Source organism: Vipera ursinii, assembly GCF_947247035.1.
Source record: "Vipera ursinii genome assembly, chromosome: 10".
Lineage (NCBI taxonomy): Eukaryota > Metazoa > Chordata > Lepidosauria > Squamata > Viperidae > Vipera > Vipera ursinii.
Window position 1 is genome coordinate 3,817,072 of NC_139520.1, and position 21,422 is coordinate 3,838,493.

The 21,422-nt window shown below is 45.7% G+C and overlaps 1 protein-coding gene across 1 annotated transcript in view; it reads left to right on the forward strand.

Annotated features, from left to right (window-relative positions):
- PEPD (peptidase D) overlaps positions 1-21,422 on the forward strand; it is a 168,177-nt gene that overhangs the window by 101,891 nt on the left and 44,864 nt on the right. The window contains exon 10 of the mRNA XM_083370686.1: positions 18,189-18,257. Within this exon, the coding sequence (XP_083226812.1) occupies positions 18,189-18,257 (69 nt within the window). The remainder of the gene's footprint in view (positions 1-18,188; positions 18,258-21,422) is intronic.

Genomic DNA, 21,422 nt, shown 5'->3' on the forward strand with positions numbered 1-21,422 from the left:
ATTGTGTAACGTTACATAATTTCAAGAGGTCCATCCGGCAGAAAAGGAGATATAAAATTAATGTATAGTTATTACCTAAATTACTTCATAAATTAGTTACTTTTCTCATCAAGGTTAAAATGAACGTTATTACTTGGGGGACAGAAAGAAAGAGTCTCAAAGTCATCCATTCTGGTTATTGTTCTGATTAGGAAAACTTCTGTTTTGAAAACTACGGTAAATACGTCTGTCACTCATTCTAACATTAATAATATTCAGGAATGATGAACAGTCTAAAGCAATATTTCTCAACTTTGGCAACTTTAAGATCTGTGGATTTCAGCTCCCAGAATTCCCCAGTCAGCATGAATTGTGGGAATTCTGGAAATTGAAGTCCACTGATCTTAGGTTGCCATGGTTGAGGAACATTTTATTACAATTAGGTGAGACCTGGCTCAAAAACAGCAACTGTGAGAGGGAGCTTGGCATCCTAGTGGACGATTCCTTACACATGAGCCAGCCGTGTGCGGTAGCAGCCAAGAAAGCTAATACAATCCTTGGTTATATAAATAGAGGCATAGAATCAAAATCACCACTTTATAAAGCCTTAGTAAGGCCACACCTAGAATACTGCATCCAGTTTTGGCCACCACCTTTACAAAAAAGATGTTGAGACTCAAAAGAGATCAACCAAGATGATTAAAGGCCTGGAGACTAAAACATATGAAGAATGGTTGCAGGATTTGGGTATGACCAGTCTAGAGAAAAGAAGGACACGTGGTGTTCCAGAATTTGAGGGTCAACTTATTTTCCAGAAGGCAGGACAAGAAACAATGGATGGAAACTAATCAAGGAGAGAAGCAACCTGGAATTAAGGAGAAACTTTCTAACAGTGAGAATAATTAACCAGTGGAACAACTTTCCTTCAGAAGTTGTGGCTGCTCCATCACTGGAGGTTTTTAAGAAGAGACTGGACAGCCATGTCTAAAATTGTATAGGGTCTCCTGCCTGAGCAGGAGGTTGGACTAGAAGACCTCCAAGGCCCCTTCCAGCTCTATTCTGATTGATTGAGACATTTGATTCTCCTGCATTTCTCTCAGACTATGGCAAATAGCTTTTTCCCATCATGACGTCCTCCAGATGTGATGACCTTGTAATTTTCCAGATATCCAGACAGTTTGGCTGAAGGGGGGAGGGGGGGAGGGGAGAATCCTTGGATTTGCTGTCCTGACATGAAGGTCTTGCTGGTTGGGAATTGGTGGGTTTAAGAACAATTAACAGTAATGTTTTTAACTTACTGCCTTGTCCTGACATCAGGTGGTTTTCGTAAACGTTTGCTTATACCCCTGTCCTATAGCCTTTTTTCAAGAACCTTCAGGATTCCTATTGGCTGAGGGGACCTTAAAAAGGAATGCCTCTTGGACCACTCTTGATTGCATGATCCTCTCAGGCCAAGAGACCCGTTTCTGTTCCTGCATAACTGTATCATACTTTCATCATTTCATAAGCTCAAGGATCTTCTTTCAGGCAGATGCTTCTGATCTGATTATGTGCCGTTGAGATGATGGTGACTCTTAGTGACCACATAGCTGGTATTTCTCCAGGATGTCCTGCTAATGAATTAGTGTTATATATATCCTCAGGATTCTGCAAACTAATTTTGAATTACATACTTATATTTGTTGTGGGCTGATCCTTTCCCATAATCCTCAGGAGGTGATCCACCTCAACTGTCTGGGTTTTCTTTCACGTTTTCTCTCATGATAAAGACTTCTTGCTTATTATTACACGTGAACACGTTTCCTGGCAACAATATGGAAGCGCATTGCTGTTTCCTTTTCCTATTTTTAAACTTTGCAGTCTATCTATCCTATAATTTTAACAATGAGGGCCACTCATCCAGATGAACACACATACACTTTCTGGAATATACATATATTTACAGATGGATACTAAAAAGATTTTAAAGTTGTTTTCTAATAGCCTAGCCTGCACACAGTGGAGAATAGCTATTTCTAAATTGGAGAATATATAGCCCAAGGAACCATTTAAATTTTAAATTACTGCATTTTAATAAACTCAAGCAGACCTCCCATGATGTTTCTGACCATTTAATGTAGAGGTAGAGGAAAAAAATGACTGGGGAACAGAAATGGAAGAAGGTGCCAAAAAATGATGTTCTTTGGAGATGGGGGGAAAGATGTTGCTGGAAATGAAGGAAGCTGCTGCTCAGAAAAGCTTACAGCATGATAAAACTGGTTAGACACGCAGTCTTTGTCTATTTCAATATTCTGTGGGTTACTCTAAGCCAGTGTTTTTCAACCACTAGTGTGCCGCGAGATGTTGCCTGGTGTGCTGTGGGAAAAATTGAAAAAACACTGACCTAGGAGACAGCGGTGAGAGGAGGAGGAGGAGGAGGAGGAGGAGGAGGAACAGCCGCGGGCGGAGCGGCGCTGCAAGACTCTCTGGCGGGGATCGCTGGGCACCGGAGCCTTAGCTAAGCTGACGGCCCTACTTTGCTGGAAGCAAAAGCCCGGGAAAAGAAGTGGGCTCGACCTCTCTAGGCACCAGGGCTCCACGGCAGCGTAGCTCCGCCCCCTTCTCTGGCTTCGGAGGGTCTCTTGCTGAAGAGAGAGAAGCTGGGGAGAGGCGACCAGCTCGCTTATCGGAAGAGGACGGACGGACGGCCAGCCCGGCTCGCCTGAGCTGTCGCGTGGTTGGTTGCCTGCAACGTTCGAAAAAGCTCTTCTTCCCCAGCACGCGCCGCTTACTCCTTACTCCCCGCGCGGCTGAGGATGCGAGACTCCCGCCTGGTCGGCTGCCTGGCTCCGCTTTCTTTGTTCGCCGCGACCCCTCGCCCCAGCCCGAAATAGAGGGATCTGACCGCTTCGCTCTTGGTGGCTTCGCTTGCGTCTGAAAAATTACATGGCTGATTTTTTTTTAACCTGTCCTTTTGATACGTTGCATAATAAAATGTCCTTTGGACCAAAGCAATTAAAAACCTTTGGGGTTTCCCCCCCTCTGGAGTGAAGTGCTTTTGATGGTAAAGGTGAGAAAGAAAGAAAAAAGGAAGGGAAAAAAGGAGAAAGGGGGAAGGGGAAAAGGGAGGGAGAAAGAAAAAAAAGGAAAATAGAAAAGAAAGAGAGAGAGGAAGGAAGGAAGGAAGGAAGGAAGGAAGGAAGGAAGGAAGGAAGGAAGGAAGGAAGGAAGGAAGGAAGGAAAAAAAGCAGGAAGAAAAATTAAAAAGAAATGCAAGTAGCTTCCAGTTTCCACAACAGGTAGAAAGCAAGAAATTGAGAGAGGGAGGGAAAGAAAGTGGGAGAGAGAAAGGCAGGAAAGAAAGGAAGGAAGATAGAAAGAAAGAAAGAAAAGAAAGAGAGAAAGAAAGAGAGAAAGAAAGAAAGAAAGAAAGAAAGAAAGAAAGAAAGAAAGAAAGAAAAATAAATGAAGGAGAAAAATGCAGAAAGAAAAATTAAAAAGAAATGCAAGTAGGTTCCAATTTCCACAACAAGTAGAAAGCAAGAAATTGAGAGAGGGAGGGAAAGAAAGTGGGAGAGAGAAAGGAAGGAAGGAAGATAAAGAAAGAAAAGAGAGGGAGGGAAGAGAGGGAAGGAAGGAAGGAAGAAAGAAAAGAAGAGAAAAAAGAAAATACAGAAAGATAAATTAAAAAGAAATGCAAGCTTTCCTTTTCCTTCACAGCAAAAACAAACAAAAGCCCCAAAATAAAATAAAATAAAATAAAATAGGCTAATAATAATAATAATAATAATAATAATAATAATAATAATAATAAGAAGAAGAAGAAGAAGAAGAAGAAGTTGGAAGGGACCTTGGAGGTCATCTAGTCCAACCCCTTGAGAACACAGGCCATCCTCGACTTACGACCGTTCGTATAGCGACCATGGGGAGGTCCAATGGTGCGGAAAACGGTGGAGTGCCTCATGATTTTTTTCATGAAACAAGTGTGCCTTTGCCCAAAAAAGGTTGAAAAACACTGCTCTAAGCCAGGAAATTATCAGTACGCTTAGAAAATGGTGGACCATAGACTGATTGGTAAGAGAAAAGGAATTTTTGACATCTTCAGATAGAAGGGATGTTGATGAACGACTGGAGAGTCATTGCTTATCATTTCATAAATTGGGTGGTATAGTGTGCTTATTGTGATAACTGAATCTCCTGACAGAGTGATTAATCTGTGGAATAGCTTGCCTCCCGGAGTTGTGGGTGCTTCACCGCTGGAGCTTTTCAAGAAAAGATTGGACAATGAAGGACTCCTGCCTTGGGCAGAGGGTTAGACTAGAAGACCTCTAAAGTCCCATCCAGCCCTATGAGCCTATGAACATGCCATTTCCTGCTTTTGGTTCTATAAAAGAAAAAATAAATTACAGGGAAAACATTTCAGGCAAGTCCAGGAAGCTGGCGAATGGGGCATCGTTGAAGGTCCACGTGTGGAACTTTCCAGGAAGACCCTATGCTTATGGCATGACATGGCCTGCTTTGGCTCCATTTTATTCCTTGATGTCAGATATTATCTAGTGAATTTTCTCTGCAGGCAGGAAGACCTGAAAATGCCCCCCCACCGCCCAAAGGAAGAAGGAGTATCTGTCTTTCTGTGTGTTGCTATCAATCCCTAAGTAACCCAGGCCCAAACTGGATAGCTAGGTAAAATAACATTTTTATGGGAATACTCGCAAGAAGACCAGAGGTATAGGGAAGTTTGGGAAGCATGCCAGCATAAGGCCCTGGCAAGCCTCTTCCTTGCCCACCAGCCACCACCCTGCAGTCCTCAGCTCCTCTCAAGGGTGACCTGACTTTTGAGTGGGTGTGTAGCAGTGCCTTAATTTAACTTTTGTCCCACAAATCAGTAATAATTTATAAAAAGTATGTATTGGTATACACCAGGGGTAGGCAAGCTTGGCTCTTTTATGACTCGTGGACTTCAACTCCCAGAATTCCTGAGCCAGCCTGGCTCAGCTTGGAAACCTCTCCCTTTGCCCTCAGCATGGCTGGCTCAAGAATTCTGGGAGTTGAAGTCCACCAATCATAAAAGAGCCAAGGTTGCCTACCCCTGGTATACACACATTAAAGCTTTTTAATGTGTGTTAGCTATTAAAGTATAATTACATTTTTGACTTTTTTTTAATTATTGGTTTTACGTGAATGCATATTTAAAGACTGGGTGCTTATAAATGTCTCCTACTTATGCATTGAAAACTGGGCTCCTTTCTGACAGAATTATAATTAAAAAGAAGAATTACTTAAAATACCACTTAATCATTGTGTCACTGAAGGATTTAGCCCTCATTAATTAGATGTTAATAAATAGTCATAAACAAAAAAGTGCTGTTTGAGATCCGGAATTTTAATGTAATCAGGAGAGTAATGGGTCTTCAGACTAGGTGCTGGCTCTTTCATTCAGTATTAAATTGAGCGTGAAATTGTGATGCCATGCTAATCCTTTGAGTTTTTTGTCATTGCCAATACCTACAAGAGGAAACACACGAGAGAACCTTTAGAGGCGAAGGGGAGAGGATACTTGCTTGAACATCCAAGAAGGCTGCTGAAGTTCCCTTAACCAATTGCATCCTTCTTGATTAATTCCAACACCCTCCAGGAGTCTTACAAGGTCATATGTGGATCCCCAGAAAGACTTGGCTTTGGCCTCTGGCACTTCCCAAATGTTGCTATCAAAACGTGATTTAATGTGACTTTAAATCAGTCCTGTCCTTTGGGGGAGGGCAACCTGGCAGCGAAGGCTAGGTGTGACCTTTGGTCCCAAATAGGCTGCTTGAAGCCAACCTTCCCCTGGTTAGTACCGTCCAGTTTACGTCCCCTTATCTGTAGAAAGAATGGCCTCCCGGCTACAGAAAAACCGTGGCTTCACCTCTGGTAAACTTGCTCTCAGTTGTTCATTTTCCCTCTTGACGCACCATTGTTCATTTAGATTGGAGGGATTCCCCACCACCACCACCATTTTTTTCTTGCAAGTGCTTAGCCCCTACTTGTATTCACTGTGCACATACGATTGTGTATCGTCCAACCCATCCACTGCAATCATGAAGTTCACAGATGATACCACTGTAGTGGGTCTCATTACAGATGGAAATGAAACATCCTACAGGGGGAGGTGCAAAAACTATCCCTATGGTGTTTAGAGAACAACCTGCACCTGGACATTGGCAAGACAAAGGAGATGGTGCTAGACTTCCAGAGGAAAAGAGAGGAACCTGCCCCACTTTACATCGGGGGGGGGGGCTGTGTGGAGAGAGTCTCCTCCTTTAAATTCCTGGGAGTCTACCTCTGCGAAGATCTTACCTGGAAAGTCAATACAACCCAGGTGGCCAGAAAGGCCCAACAGAGACTCCACTTCCTCAGGGTCTTGCGGAAGAACAGGGTAGAACAACGGCTAATGACCCTCTTTTACTGGTCTGCTATAGAGAGCGTCCTCTCGCACGGTATCGTGGTTTGGTATGCTGGTCTGACAGCCGCGGATAGGAAGGCCTTACAGAGGATGGTGAGCACAGCACAAAACATCGTGGGCTGTCCCCTGACACCACTGGATGACCTCGCCAGGGCCCGCTGCCTTGGAAGAGTGAGGAAAATTCTCAGGGACGACTCACACCCTGGTCGGTACATCGGGTAGGAGATACAGGAGTATAGCCAGCCGTACCAACAGGCTGAAGAACAGCTTCCATCCATGGGCTGTCAGGCTCTTGAACGGGAAATAACTATGTATGATTGACTTGCGAGGCCGGTGTGTTGTGTGCAATTAGCTCCCATGGTGTAACAAGATGGTGGGTTTGTTGTCACTGTGAGTTGGGGTGGGAAGGGAGGCTCAGCCAATCTCAGTGTATACATGTTGTACTTTGATAATAAAGGTTCATTCATTCATTCCAACGTTAATTTACTCCTGTGTTTTTCAAACTTGGCAACTTGAAGATGTGTGGACTTCAAATCTCAGAAATCCCCAGCCAGCATGGGGAATGGAAGCCCTCACATCTTAAAGTAGATAAAATTGTGAAACACCGATTGATTCTTAAATGCTAGGATCTTTTCTTCTCCATCCCACATCTAATTGTTGGATACTCTCCAGAGGAGGGAAGATAGGTTCCTTCCTCCCTGAAAAATTAGAATAGCAATCAAAACTGTTAATATTTTGGCTTGTTTTATGATGTGTTAGGAGTTCTAAAATTTTGTTCTGTTTTTTAGCCCATTCTTTATTTTGTTTTAATTGCTCATTAAATATGGCCAGAAAATTATAATATAATAATATAATATAAGATTATAATTTTTTTATATTTTTTCTGTTTCTGCAGAAAAAAATGTAAACACTTTTTTAAAAAAGCAATTAACCCACTTGCTTTGCTAACCTATCCATTTGGAGAGGAAATGTGGTGATGCACAGAAACCGCCCTCTCCCCATATTGGCTCATCATGATGGAACCTGCAATGCAATATACGTATCTGGAGGGTGCCAGAAGCAGGCTTCTTCACCAGATCAACTATATGTTATTTGATGGGATTTTATTTGTACCTCAGATCAGCCAAAAGATTTGTAAATCTCTGGTATACAATTAAAATGCCAATTATGGCTTAGCCAGCTCTCTCTGCTCTTTAACCTGAAACGATCTGTTGGTTTTTTCCCCCTGTAAATCACCAGTGATGAATGTTGTTGGATGTGTTTTATTTTCCTTTTAATTTATGAACCATGAGCTGCTTTTGATAGGTTTTTTTTTTGGAGGGCATCTGCCGATTTCCTAATTAAGCTTTGTTAGCATCTATCACTGCAGCTGTGCGAGTCTTAGAAAGGAAAGAAAATGGTTTAATTTGCAATAGGCTGGATGTATATATGTTCAGGGATAATTCCTCAACATTTGGCCTGCAGAGAGATAATATCACTGATCTGCTAAATGTGTTTTAAGGCAGGGAACGCAGCCTGGCATCGTCTTTTCTCTTTTCAAAACAGGGCTAACTGTTCTTGGGTGAAGGTAGGATTGACAAACTATCCAGTTTGCAAGCACAAATTGGAAATGAAGGTTCATTGTAACAGATTAACTGTGACTCCGTTATTGACAAATGTCCACTAAATGCAAAAGGATGCATTGTGGTGATTTAGGTCATTTGCACCAATTCACAACATTTGCGATGGAGCGACAACATCAGTAAGTATTGCAGGTCCAATTGGCAAAGGAAAGCTCAGGGCCGCAGGGCTGGAAACGTGTGGAAAAGGCTTTCATCCCGCAGTGGATAGACAATGGCTAAAATGACGGTGGCGATGGTGATGATAATGATAACATTTGCATAATACTATCAGTTCTTAAACCAAAGGATTTGCCTCATTTGGGTGCAAATCAGCTCATTTATTGTACATCATTTACGCGAGAGTAATTTGTCAGAAAAATCTGATTTGTTGTCAAAGTTTCATTGTAACACAATCTTAGCCTTAGTCTCCTTGCTAAGATGCCAAAGAGGAAACTTATTTGTGAACATACTGTACCCGTGGTCCTTGACTTACGACAGTTCACTTACTGACCGTTTGAAGTTACAGCAGCACTGAAAAAAGTGACTTATGACCATGTTTCACACTTACGGCCGTGGGTCACCTGATTTACATTTGGAGCTTGACAACTGACTCACCTTTATGACGGGCACAGTGTCCCGGGGTCACGTGATCCCCTTTTGCGAACTTCCGCAAGCAAAGTCCACGAGGAAGCCAGATACACTCAACAATCAGGTTACTCACTTAACAACTGCAGTGATTCTCTTCACAACTGTGGCAAGAAAAGTCTTTCAGAAAAAGGGGATGCTCCACGTGACTGCCTGGTTTTGAAGCTCTGTGTTGTCGGCTCCCTTCCTTACTAAGAGCTTAACCTGTTGACATGCTTACTCCAAATTGATCCCTGGTGTATCCCTGACTGTGATACTCTTCCCATTTCCGGCCTATTATCCAGTTTAGGCCATTTATTATAAAATGCTTTTCAGGTTGGATTGCATCTCGGAAGCACGCGTGAAATATATACTTTGTCTTCCTGCCACAATCATTTCCAAGAAAAATGATTAAAAGTCAGATACAGACCCCAGATGAAAGCCTGGTGCTCCCTAATCAACAAGTCTTAGGTATTTGTTGCAGTGTGTGTGTGTGTGTGTGTGTGTTTATATATACACATAAAATCCCGCCTTTTCTCTAGAACTCAGAGGTTTGAATGGCAACCTGTCTTCCTTTGAAGCCAATAGAAAATTAGTTCTGGTAGCAGTGTTTCTCCAGCTTGGCTACTTGAAGATATGTGGATTTCAACTCCCAGAATTCCCCAGCCATCATCCTAGTGAATTTCCATGGTTGATTGGTGCCTTTGAACCTGGATTTCTCCAGTTCTGGTTCAATTCTGTAACCCCCACAACAATGTTTTTCTGTCTCACGACTGGAAAGGTTTGGCTATATCTGGTTTTATGTGCAGCAGGCTTGGTATCGTAAACTCCCAATAGCTGCTGCCGAAGGACAGTAGCAAATGTCTCCGAAAAAGCTGAACGGGTTGCGTTGCCACTCCTGTGTTAATGAAACCATTTTAATATTACAATAAATGAGGTCCCTCCACAATCCTCTCCATATTAAAGGGAATTGGATTGTTATTAGAGCATATTTCACAAAGATGGAAAGGAACTCTAATATGTGCTTGACTCTTAAAGCAGTTAATCCTATATTAATTGTAGTTGGGATCCATCTGTCCTTGTCGGATGTGAAGCCTTCATCGCTCGAGAAACGCTGGAGCGTCTCTGAAGGCGGAAGAGCTCCCCCTGCAGGACGTCTCTGACGCCAGCCGAGATTAATGTTGGATCGAAGGAAAGATCGTGGAAGGAAGGCTAGTATGTTTCCCCTAGGCAGGCAGTCCTCACCCTACGACCGCAGTTGAGCCCCATATTTCTGTTGCTAAGCGAGACGTTCGTTAAGTGGCCCTTGCTCCATTTTACGACTTTTCTTGCCACAGTTGTTAAAACGAATCACTGCAGGTGTTAAGTTAGTAACACGGTTGTTGAGTGAATCTGGCTTCTCCATTGACTTTGCTTATTGGAAGGTTGCAAAAGGGGATCACGTGACCCACCCATCCCGGAACACTGCAACCGTCGTAAATAGGAGCCAGTTGCCAAGCATCTGAATTTTGATCACATGACCACAGGGATGCCACAACAGTCGTAAGTGTGAAAAGCGGTCATAAGTCACTTTTTCAGTGCCGCTGTAACTTTGAACAGTCACTAAATGAACTGTCGTAAGTCGAAGACTACTTGTACTTTCTCTTCTGGACAATGAGTTCATCCAGGTTTTGGAAGCCTACCCAAACCTCCCGTGAAGTCCCTCTTCAAGGCGTCTTCACTTCCTCACCCCCAACCCCACAATTATCTTTCTGGCTGGCTTTTCAAAGCGTAAGGATGCTTTCCGTGGCTTGAATTGTTTTAAAACCTTAAGGGAAGACAAAAGCTCTGTTTTGAGCATTTGAACCCTTTGTGGCATGTCTGGCCACACTATCTCTTCTATCTAGCTCCGGTAAAGAAAGTCCTGAAGATTTAGGAAGAGAAGCATTTATGTCGGGAAGACGGGTCAGGGAATGGGCACATGGACTTGACTGTCTCTTGAATGCTCTTCCATTGGAACCACTCGGCAAGAGGAAGGATCGTTAGAACTTGCACTAAGAGGGTGTCAGAGCATAAGTCAAAATGTTGTTAGGTAAAGGTAAAGTTTCCCCCGCACATGCGTGCTAATCGTTTCCGACTCTAGGGGCCGGTGCTCATCTCCGTTTCATAGCCGAAGAGCCAGCGCTTGTCCGAGGACGTCTCCGTGGTCATGTGGCCGGCATGACTAGACGCCAAAGGCACACGGAACGCTGTTACCTTCCCACCGGAGTGGTCCCTATTTTTCTACTTGCATTTTTACGTGCTTTCGAACTGCTAGGTTGGCAGAAGCTGGGACGAGTAACAGGCGCTCACTCTGTTACGCGGCACTCGGGATTCGACCCGCCAAACTGCCTACCATCTGATCAACAAGCTCAGCGTCCTAACCCACTGAGCCACCGCGTCCCAAAAATGTTGTTAGAACCTAGGAAATGGAACACCATGCCCAACAGGTGTATTTTGGACTATAGTTCCCATCATTCCCTAACCACCACAGCTGTAGACCTTGCTGGAAGGACACTCTAAACACTGTATTCCAGGAGTATTGGTAGCTGCTGAGCGGGGATTATTGTCAGAGCTGCCTTCCTTCGCTCACAGATGCTTTGCTAGAGGCCACTCTGCAATCAGCCTTGGGGGGAGGGAGCTGGGGGAAGATGAGGGGGGAAACGAAAGTGATCTTGGCACAGTCCCAAGACATCCTGAGGCCGCGGACTTGGGAGTGGGATGCCACTGCTCACCCATCTAGTCCGCCGAATGCTGGGACAGTCACCAAAACATCTTCAAATGTGACGATGGGGAGATAAGGGGGATGGAAGGGAAAGTTAACTAGGAATCTTTGTGTGCAAACTCTTAGATCTGCCACTTGGCTTTTAGTGAAAGTAACATTTTCCCTACAAAAGGAGTCCAGAGTGTTTCCTTCCTAAGAGACCAGGCTTAGGCCAGGTCTGACAAGTACTGAAACATGACATATATCTCACTCTCCTCCCATTCTCTAGAGGAAAAATACCTATTGATGCATTAAAGGAAAGCATTAATTGGTGTGATTTCCAGGAGGGGAAGCATACATTTGTTTGCTTTATAATAATGGCTTCGGGATCCAATAAAGCTCTTGCATTCGTAATGATGTCAGCCAAGTAATCAGTTTGTGGTTGATTACAGAGGTGGAATTAATTTAAAATCTTCTGTTGCTTTTAGTGGCTCAGTTTTAGATTTTTGAATTTCCCCCGTCATGTTTTCCCCCTGGAAGTTTTGTAATAGCTGAATTATAAAAACTAGCTGAGTTGAACTGACAGAGTTACTACTTATCGTGGAATGTGTTGCTTCACTTTCTGCCCAGGAGGCAAGAGTTCAGTACTTGCAGAGTTATTTCCATTTTCACTTGTTGAGAATGGAGTCCATACAGCATATTTGGTTTTGGCAAAAAGGTGCGAATACCCCTCTTGCTTCTGAATTTGGTCTTTGCAATTGGATGGGGGTACAAATCTGATTATGGTTGATTGGGATGCAGGACAAGGCACAGTGTTTTTGCAATCTGAAGAGTGTGATTTATTCTGATGCGTAAAACTGCCAATGATTTATTTATTACTCACATTTCTATGCCACTCTATTCCCAGCAGTGCCACGCGGCCTAAATAGAGAGGAGGGTGAGGGCGGCGGGGAAACTGTCCAAGTGGGGAGGAGGTGGCTTCACCTCATCCCAAGCAAGCCTGACTTTGGGTTTCAGGATCCTGTGGAAGCAGGGATTCTTCATCAGTGGCCAGGAAGTCCTCTGCTTGATTTGTCTTGTGGCCAGCTGTGCCTGTTCCTGGATCAAGAAGTGCCAATCACAATCATTCACGCCTTGGTCAATTCCCAAAGGGATGACTGCAATGTGCTTTGCATGAGGCCGCCCCTGAAGACTACTAGAAAGCAGCAGTTGGTCTAGAATGTGTCATGACAGGCAGATTGGGTGCACCTCGGTACGCCCGTGTGACTCCAGTACTCCATGAGCTACATCGGCTCCCAGTAGGTGCAATTCAGGGTGAGGGTGGCCGCTATAAAGCCCTTCAGGTTGTTTGTTCTCTGCAACTCACAAAAATGTGTGCCTAACGTAACATTTGCTCATCAGAAACGGTGCTACCAGATACTTCTGGATTCTTTTTCACTATCATAGCTCTCTTCCTACAAAATCTACCTGAAAATGGCTGGTGACTCAGCTAAATATCTCAAGGCCAGGTTTGAAGGAACATGATGTAGGAGCCCTGTTAAATCTGAGCCGAGCAGATTAGGACTTATTCTGCTACTAGGACCTCATGGTCCTCCAGATGTGCTGAAACTCAACTCTCACCATGTATGGCAAACAAGGAATGCTAGGAGTTGCCATTCCACAGTGCCTGAAGATCTATAGCTTGTTTTCCCATGGCCTTCTCAGGCTCAGATGGAAAACCTCCTTCCTAGCTCTCTGTGAAATTGTGCTCTGGCATAGACTTACGCTGTGTATACATTTAGTATGTTTATATCCCACTTTTTTCTCTTTAAGAGCTGTCATTTCATTCCCCTTTATTTTGCTTTGATCAGACCCTACCTGTTTGGTCCAGGTTCAGACTTTAAGAATTTCTCAGCAGAGACAGGTTCAGAAAGGGCAACAAGGGCGATCAGGGACAAACGCTCGGTGAAAAGGGATGAAAGGAAGAGAGTGAGTTGACGGTAGCAATAGCACTCAGACTTGTATACCCCTTCACAGTGCTTTACTGTTGTGATTCAGCATCAGCCTGTGGTTCCGGCAGCTGAGTTGGATGATTCTGAAGAGGAGGAGGAGGGGTTTGGAGAGCCTTTGGTGTCAGAGGGAGGCTGTGATGCACTGCAGAACTCTCAGCCTGACCCCTCCTTCCTCAGACTCAGCTGTGTGAGCATGAGGGATTGGAAGAAGACGATCCACAGCTGGCTCTGTTCAGGGACGCTAGGAGCAGGAGGCAATCTAGCAGAACAGAACAGAGGAAAGCAATGAGGCAACTCGGGAGAAGGCAATGAGAAGCCACGCCTTGGGACTGCTGATAAAAGGGGAATGTGTGGGAGGTGCTGGTTGCTGAAGGCAACCGTTTGAAGATCTTCTGCTAGAGTCCTGGTCTGTTATTCTTGTTTAACCTTGTGGTTTAAGTCTTGTTTGAACTTTTCGTTTAACTTTTGTTTGAATTCTTTGTAAATAAATTTGGTTGTTTTTTCCCCAGCCTGTTGATTATAAAAAGGGGTTGTCCCTGACATTCAAACAGGGCCGGTCATAAGCTGGAACAGAACATTTACTAAGCAGTTTACAGTCAGCATATTTGCCCCCCAACCATCTGGCTCCTCATTTTAATGACCTCAGAAGGGTGGAAGGCGGAGTCAACCTCGAGCCAGTGAGAATCGAATAAGTATCTGGTAGCATCTTTCCTGCTGGCAGTCGGCAGAGTCAGCCCGCAACACTGCATTCTAACCACTGCGCGACCACTCGAGAAGAGAGGACTTGGGGGAGTAGATTGCACTTTTCAAATATATTGCACTGAAGATGATCCAAGATTTGCTCCCCCTACCATTCCAGAGCAGTCCAGTAGGAAATGACAATGCAACCCTAGGAAGGCAGCTTTTGTTCTGTTCTGTTTTACATAACTAGGTTCCTTCATTTGAGAGTGAATAACATTTCCCAGAAGGATGGTGGAATCGCCTTCATTGGACATCTTTAAGTGGAGGTAGATGGCCCTCCATTCAAGGTGCTTTAACTTATAACCCTATAGCTGCCCTCCCATGATTTCAGCAGTCTTTCCAATCTGAGATTCACACCAGTCTCTCCTAATTTGTCCATCTTGGGAGGTAGGTTGGGTCACACAGGAAGTTCCATGGTTAAGTGAGAATGTGAGCTTTCATCTTTGGACAGGAAACCCAGACTTGATGTTCTTGTCTGGACGGTGGCGTGATGATGTCGGTGGGGGTGCCACAACTATTACGCCCCTGTCATGGACCGATCACCACCTCCTGCGGCTAGACTTCCCCCTTGCCACCCCCCACCGTGGGTGCACGGTGCCAGTCAGATGGTACCGCCCTAGGCGCCTAATGGACCCTGATAAGTTCCAGGCAGCGCTTAGGGACTCGCATGCACCCCCTGCTCACAGCTCGGCGGAAGCCTTAGTGGAAGCCTGGGATAAGGCAGCCACGGAGGCTCTGGACCGAGTTGTACCCTTGCGGCCTCTGACCCGGCGCAGATCCCAGCGAGCCCCATGGTTCACCGAGGAGCTCCGGGAGATGAAGCGTCGGAGACGGGGCCTAGAGAGCCGTTGGAGGTCCAGTCGATCCGAATCCGACCGATTGCGACTAAGAATCCTCACCAGGTCTTATCTCGCTGCGATAAGGGTGGCAAAATCCAACTACTTTTCCACCCTCATCGCGTCCGCAGATAATCGCCCGGCTGCCTTGTTCAGGGTGACTCGCTCCCTATTAAACCAAGAGGTGAGGGGGGAACCCTTGCAGGGTCGAGCCGAGGAATTTGGTCAATATCTGCTGGATAAAATCGCTCGGATTCGAACTGGTCTGGACTCCAACTGGGCTGAGATGGAAGAACAAGACATGGACAGTCTTGTCGACGTCATCTGGGAAGAATTTGATCCTGTAACTCCTAAGGAAGTGGACAGGATTATGAGAAGGTTGAGCTCCTCCACATGCTTACTGGACCCGTGCCCTTCCTGGCTGGCCTATGCAGCTCGAGAGGCGACACGAGGCTGGTTCCTAGCGGTCATCTCTGCTTCTCTGAGTGAGGGTCACTTCCCCACCGCCTTGAAGGAGGCGGTGGTGAGACCTCTCCTCAAGAAGCCCACCTTGGACCCATCCTCTTTGAATAACTTTCGTCCAGTCTCCAATCTTCGCTTCCTTGCGAAGGTTGTTGAGAGCGTGGTGGCGCACCAACTTCCTCAGATCCTGGATGAAGCGGTTTATCTAGACCCGTACCAATCGGGTTTCAGGCCGGGCTACAGCACGGAGACGGCATTGGTCGCTCTGATGAATGATCTCTGGAGAGCCCAGGACAGGGGCCATTCCTCTGTCCTAGTCTTATTAGACCTCTCGGCGGCTTTCGATACCATCGACCATGGTATCTTGCTGCGACGCCTCAGGGGACTGGGAGTGGGAGGCACGGTTCTGCGTTGGTTCTCCTCCTTTCTCCAGGGTCGCTCGCAGTCGGTGCTGACAGGGGGACAGAGGTCGACCCCGAGGCCTCTCGCTTGCGGAGTCCCTCAGGGGTCGGTCCTCTCGCCTCTCCTGTTCAACATCTACATGAAACCGCTGGGTGAGATCATTCGCAGTTTTGGAGTAGGGTACCATCAGTATGCTGATGACACCCAGCTTTTTATCTCAACTCCTAACAATATCAGTGATGTCCTAGACGTGATGTCCCGCTGCCTGAAAGCGGTCCGGGAATGGATGGGGAGAAACAGGCTTCAACTGAACCCGGACAAGACTGAATGGCTGTACGTACCGGCAAGCCAGGAGATTCAGAACGTCCCACTGCTTAACATTGGGGACAAGTTACTTCCCCCTGTTGATAGGGCCCACAACCTGGGTGTCCTCCTAGACTCGCAGCTCTCCCTGGAAGACCACATTGGAGCTGTGACCAAGGGGGCCTTCTCCCGGGTTCGACTAGTTCGCCAACTACGGCCTTATCTAGACCTGGATTCCTTACGTACAGTCACCCATGCCCTTGTGACATCTCGCCTAGACTATTGTAACGCTCTCTACATGGGGCTGCCCTTGAGATCCACTCGGAAGCTTCAACTGGTGCAAAGTGCGGCGGCACGGACACTCTTGGGAGCCTCCCGATACTCCCATATCACACCTCTCCTCCGTGCGCTGCACTGGCTTCCGGTTGCCTTCCGTGTGAAGTTCAAGGTGCTAACAATGACATTCAAAGCCCTACATGGCATGGGTCCGGACTACCTACGGGAGCACCTTCTGCCGATGTCAGCACCCCACCGTCCTGTGCGCTCCCACAGAGAGGGCCTCCTCAGGGTGCCACCGCTCAAGGAATGTCGGCTGGTGGCCCCCAGGGGGAGGGCATTCTCAGTGGGTGCGCCAGCCCTCTGGAACACCTTACCTACCGAAATCCGGATGGCCCCTGACCTCCGTACCTTCCGTCGCGACTTAAAAACTTTTTTGTTCCAGCAGGCTGGCCTGGCATGATAGCGTTAATTGGGGTCCCAGTTTGTGTTAGTGTTTCTTATTATTTTATTGTTCGGTCTGTATTCTTCGTCCTTCCTCTGTACACCGCCCCGAGTCCCTCGGGAGAAGGGCGGTTTATAAAAACTAATAAATAAATAAATAAATAAATAAATAAATAAATAAATAAATAAATAAAAACCCAATATAAATCCGATATATTTATGGGTAATGTCCGATGGTGTGAAAGTTATTGATGGTATGCGTATCTGTGTTCTTAACCAATGTATGCAATTTTCCCTCCACAGCATGTGGTAGCAAGTAATTCCGTGCACACATTTTCACATTGAGAAAGGAGGTTTCTTCCTTTAGTGCATGGCTTCTCAGATTTGCAAAGATGAAATACTCTTTTTCTGCCTGGGTTCAAGAAAGTCACAAAACTCTGATCCTGAGTTGATAAAACACAGTAGCCTTGTTCACATCGCACGCGGTATCTGAACAGAAGCCCTAAAATAAATCCTGTGGCTTGCACAGCCTACTATCAGAATAGCTGCTTCCCAGAAGGTGCCGAGGCAGCAGTGAGCAACTGCTCCTGCTTCTTCTGGCCTGGCCTGGGGTGTGGCGAAGCAGCCCGTCCTGGATTTGGCCTTCTGGTTTGGGGGGATTTTGCTCTTAATGCTTAGCTGATGATATCTTGCTTCTGCTATTATAAGGGTCAGGAATTCAAATGGCTTAATTTATATTACAGGTAGTCCTCGATGTATGAACACAATTCAACCCAAAATTTCTGCTGCTGAGGGAAACAGTTTTTAATTTTGCCCCATTTTACAACCTTGCTTGCTACGGTTGTTAAGTGAATCATTGCAGTTGTTAAATTAGTAGCATGGTTGTTAAGGGAATCCAGCTTCCCGTGGACTTTGCTTGTCCGAAGATTGCAAAAAGGGGATTACATGACCCCGGGACCCTGGGACCGTCATAAATAGGAGTCAGTTGCCAAGGGACCGTGGGGTGTGAAAAACGGTCATAAGTCACTTTTTTCAGTGCTTTGAATTTTGTAACTTTGAACAGTCACTAAATGAACCGTTGTAAGTAGAGGACTACCTGTAGTTCAGAGCTACGTAAACCTTAAGAAGGAAGGGATCAATTCACCTGCCCAAGGGTACGAGGCTTTCTTCTTCCTAGTGTTGCTTTGTGTGTGTGTGTGTGTGTGTGTGTGTGTGTGTGTGTGCTACTTATTTCTTAAACTTTTTGTGAGTTAAAATCTGAATGGAAGAGATGGGGAGTCTGTGCTAAAAACTGAGTAGCACGAGGCAGATTGGGGCTGCTTTTCTTGAGATATTGCTTTACAGCTTCTGGACAAACGATTAATTCTCTGCTTTCTTGGTTTTCAGCCTGTTCCAGCACTATTGCTACAAGCAAGGAGGCATGCGGCACACTTCCTACACCTGCATCTGTGGCAGGTAAAGCACTGGGGGGAGGGGGGGAGGAACATTGATTTTCCAAAGAATGGGATTAATATGGAGCTTGTACATAGCAGTAGGGAAGCTTTTAAATTAAGTGCAGGTTATTTAGCATGCCTAGATCGAATACTTCAGTGGGGGAAAAAAGGGAACATTTATCGAATGAGGCCCATAATAATGGAAGGCCTTGGAGTGACTGAATCTGGCACAGCCATGCAGAGAGCTGGGATGATGGCTTGCATATTCGAGAGAGCTGGGATGATGGCTTGCATATTCCAGAGCTGCTGACACTCTTGATTCTAAGGCAGATTTCCCCAAACTTCCAGCTTTGCAGACTGGCGAGGATGTGGGGGGGGGGGGAGAAGAGGGGATGGTTCCAGAACAGCCAAGCGTGCACACGCAGCTCTAACCCTCTTCTGTGGTCTGTGGCTGTTACAAAATAGAATTTACTGTACGTACAGTATGTCCAAATGGTAGCACTCACCTACCAGTTTAGAAGCATCACTTCATTGTTCAGAAACCAGGGTTGGTTTTTGTCTGCTCCCCCATGTCCAGTCTCTTCTTAAAAACTTCCAGTGCTCCAACCTTGGAAGTTTTTAAGAAGAGACTGGACAACCATTTGTCTGAGATGGTATAGGTTCTCCTGCTTGAACAGGGGGCTGGACTAGAAGACCTCCAAGGTCCCTTCCAGCTCTATTCCATTCCATTCCATTCCATACTTTCTATTCTGTTCTATTCTATTCTATTCTATTCCATATTTTCTATTCTATTCTATTCTATTCCATATTTTCTATTCTATTCTATTCTATTCTATTCTATTCTATTCTATTCTATTCTATTCTATTCTATTCTATTCTATTCTATTCTATTCTATTCTATTCTATTCTATTCTATTCTATTCTATTCTATTCTATTCTATTCTATTCCATTCCATTCCATTCCATTCCATTCCATTCCATTCCATTCCATTCCATTCCATTGCACAGTGTTTTTGCAATCTGAAGAGTGTGATTTATTCTGATGCGTAAAACTGCCAATGATTTATTTATTACTCACATTTCTATGCCACTCTATTCCCAGCAGTGCCAAGCGGCCTAAATAGAGAGGAGGGTGAGGGGGGCGGGGAAACTGTCCAAGTGGGGAGGAAGTGGCTTCACCTCATCCCAAGCAAGCCTGACTTTGGGTTTCAGGATCCCGTGGAAGCAGGGATTCTTCATCAGTGGCCAGGAAGTCCTCTGCTTGATTTGTCTTGTGGCCAGCTGTGCCTGTTCCTGGATCAAGAAGTGCCAATCACAATCATTCACGCCTTGGTCAATTCCCAAATGGATGACTGCAATGTGCTTTGCATGAGGCAGCCCCTGAAGACTACTAGAAAGCAGCAGTTGGTCTAGAATGTGTCATGACAGGCAGATTGGGTGCACCTCGGTACGCCCGTGTGACTCCAGTACTCCATGAGCTACATCGGCTCCCAGTAGGTGCAATTCAGGGTGAGGGTGGCCGCTATAAAGCCCTTCAGGTTGTTTGTTCTCTGCAACTCACAAAAACGTGTGCCTAACGCAGCATTTGCTCATTAGAAAAGGTGCTACCAGATACTTCTGGATTCTTTTTCACTATCATAGCTCTCTTCCTACAACATCTACCTGACAGTGGCTGGTGACTTTCCATTGCAAAGGGTGGGCAACCTTTGGCTGGCTGAGGGCCCCAAGAGGCAAGGCAGTGATGGGGATCAGCTGAGCTGGGTCTTGCTGATACTTTTTTCTTGGGCTTTGGCGGCGGTGGGGGGGTTGAGATTAGGGTGACACTCTTTGCAAGGTCAATTCTTAGAAACATCTTTTGTGGCTTACAGGGTGTAGGTGTGTTTCCCAGCTCACAGTGGAACATACTGTCACTTTTGGATTTGGTGCTTGGGGGCTATAGAGAAGGCTGGAGGTTACAAAACACTCAGTATTCAGTGAACTGGCCTGGAGCTTTTCCTCCGGTGTGTTCAGTCTGGAAAGCACAATTAGCTCTTCTTTGGGGAGGGGGGATTGTTTTTCTAAAATAGGGGGGGGGATTCAGCCATAACCTGTCATACGGCACAACAGAAGGCTGTCAAATCCACTGAGCAGCTTCTGTGGGGCACCTTTTTAATTGTTGCCGTGGTTCCTGGCAGAGAGCTGAGCTGAACTAACTTGTGCCATCGTAAAGCTGCTAAGTTGGCACAATAAAAATAACATCTCGCTGATCAATATTTCCAGCAAGAAGGAAATGGGACTTAAAGAGTCTTCATTAAAAATAAAAGAAGTCATGCTGGCAAAATTAGGGGAAGTGCAGAGATGGCTGAGCAGCCATCAAGTGCTGAAATCCTTTCATGCATATTTAATCTGGGGTTAATTGATTAGCCGAATTCTGTATAAAACATCCTGTGAGTGCAAATGGGACGTGGGCGGGTTTGCTTGGCCTGCACTGGATTGGCCACGCCAGAAGCTGCACGTTCCCTTAAATGATGGGAAACAGCTTGGCTTCTTTTAGAGCCAGCCCTACATGAGGAGCTTCCAAGCTCCATCTGGAAACAGCTACCAAGGGAGGGAGGGGGAATCTGTTCCTCTTGCTCTTCTTTCCGGGGAGAAGCAGAGAGAAGGAATAGTGCGCCCACCCGCCCTCCCTCACCCGAGCTTATGTATGGGGCAGCAACAAGCTTCCCTATGGCTCCTCTGCACTCAGCTTTCCCTCGCCTACCTCTCCCCCAGCGTGTTAAAGGATTGGAGAATTGTACCCCCAGCTCTCCTGGCTGGGCTGCTGCAACAGTGTAAAGAGGGGGCAGCAAAAAGCCCTTGTTTGCTGAGGATTGGCCCTGCCACCTGAAGGACCAGCTCAGTGAAATGGGAGAGAGAGGCTGGAAGGCGGAGGTGCCCCAAACATTTATCCTCCATTATTTCAGCACTGGTGTGCAGTTTGAGGGAATAGAAATTGCTGCCTCAGTTGGTTGTTGCAAAAGTCCACCAACACAGATGGAATTAAGAAGAGTCTTTGATTTATCCTACCATTTAAAAAATGATATTGAAGCCATCGTGGGATTTGGAAAGAGCCATGGTGGCACGGTGGTTAGAGGGTAATATTGCAGGCTGACTCTGCCCACTGTCAGCAGTTCGATTCTCACCAGCTCAAGGTCGACTCGGCCTCCTA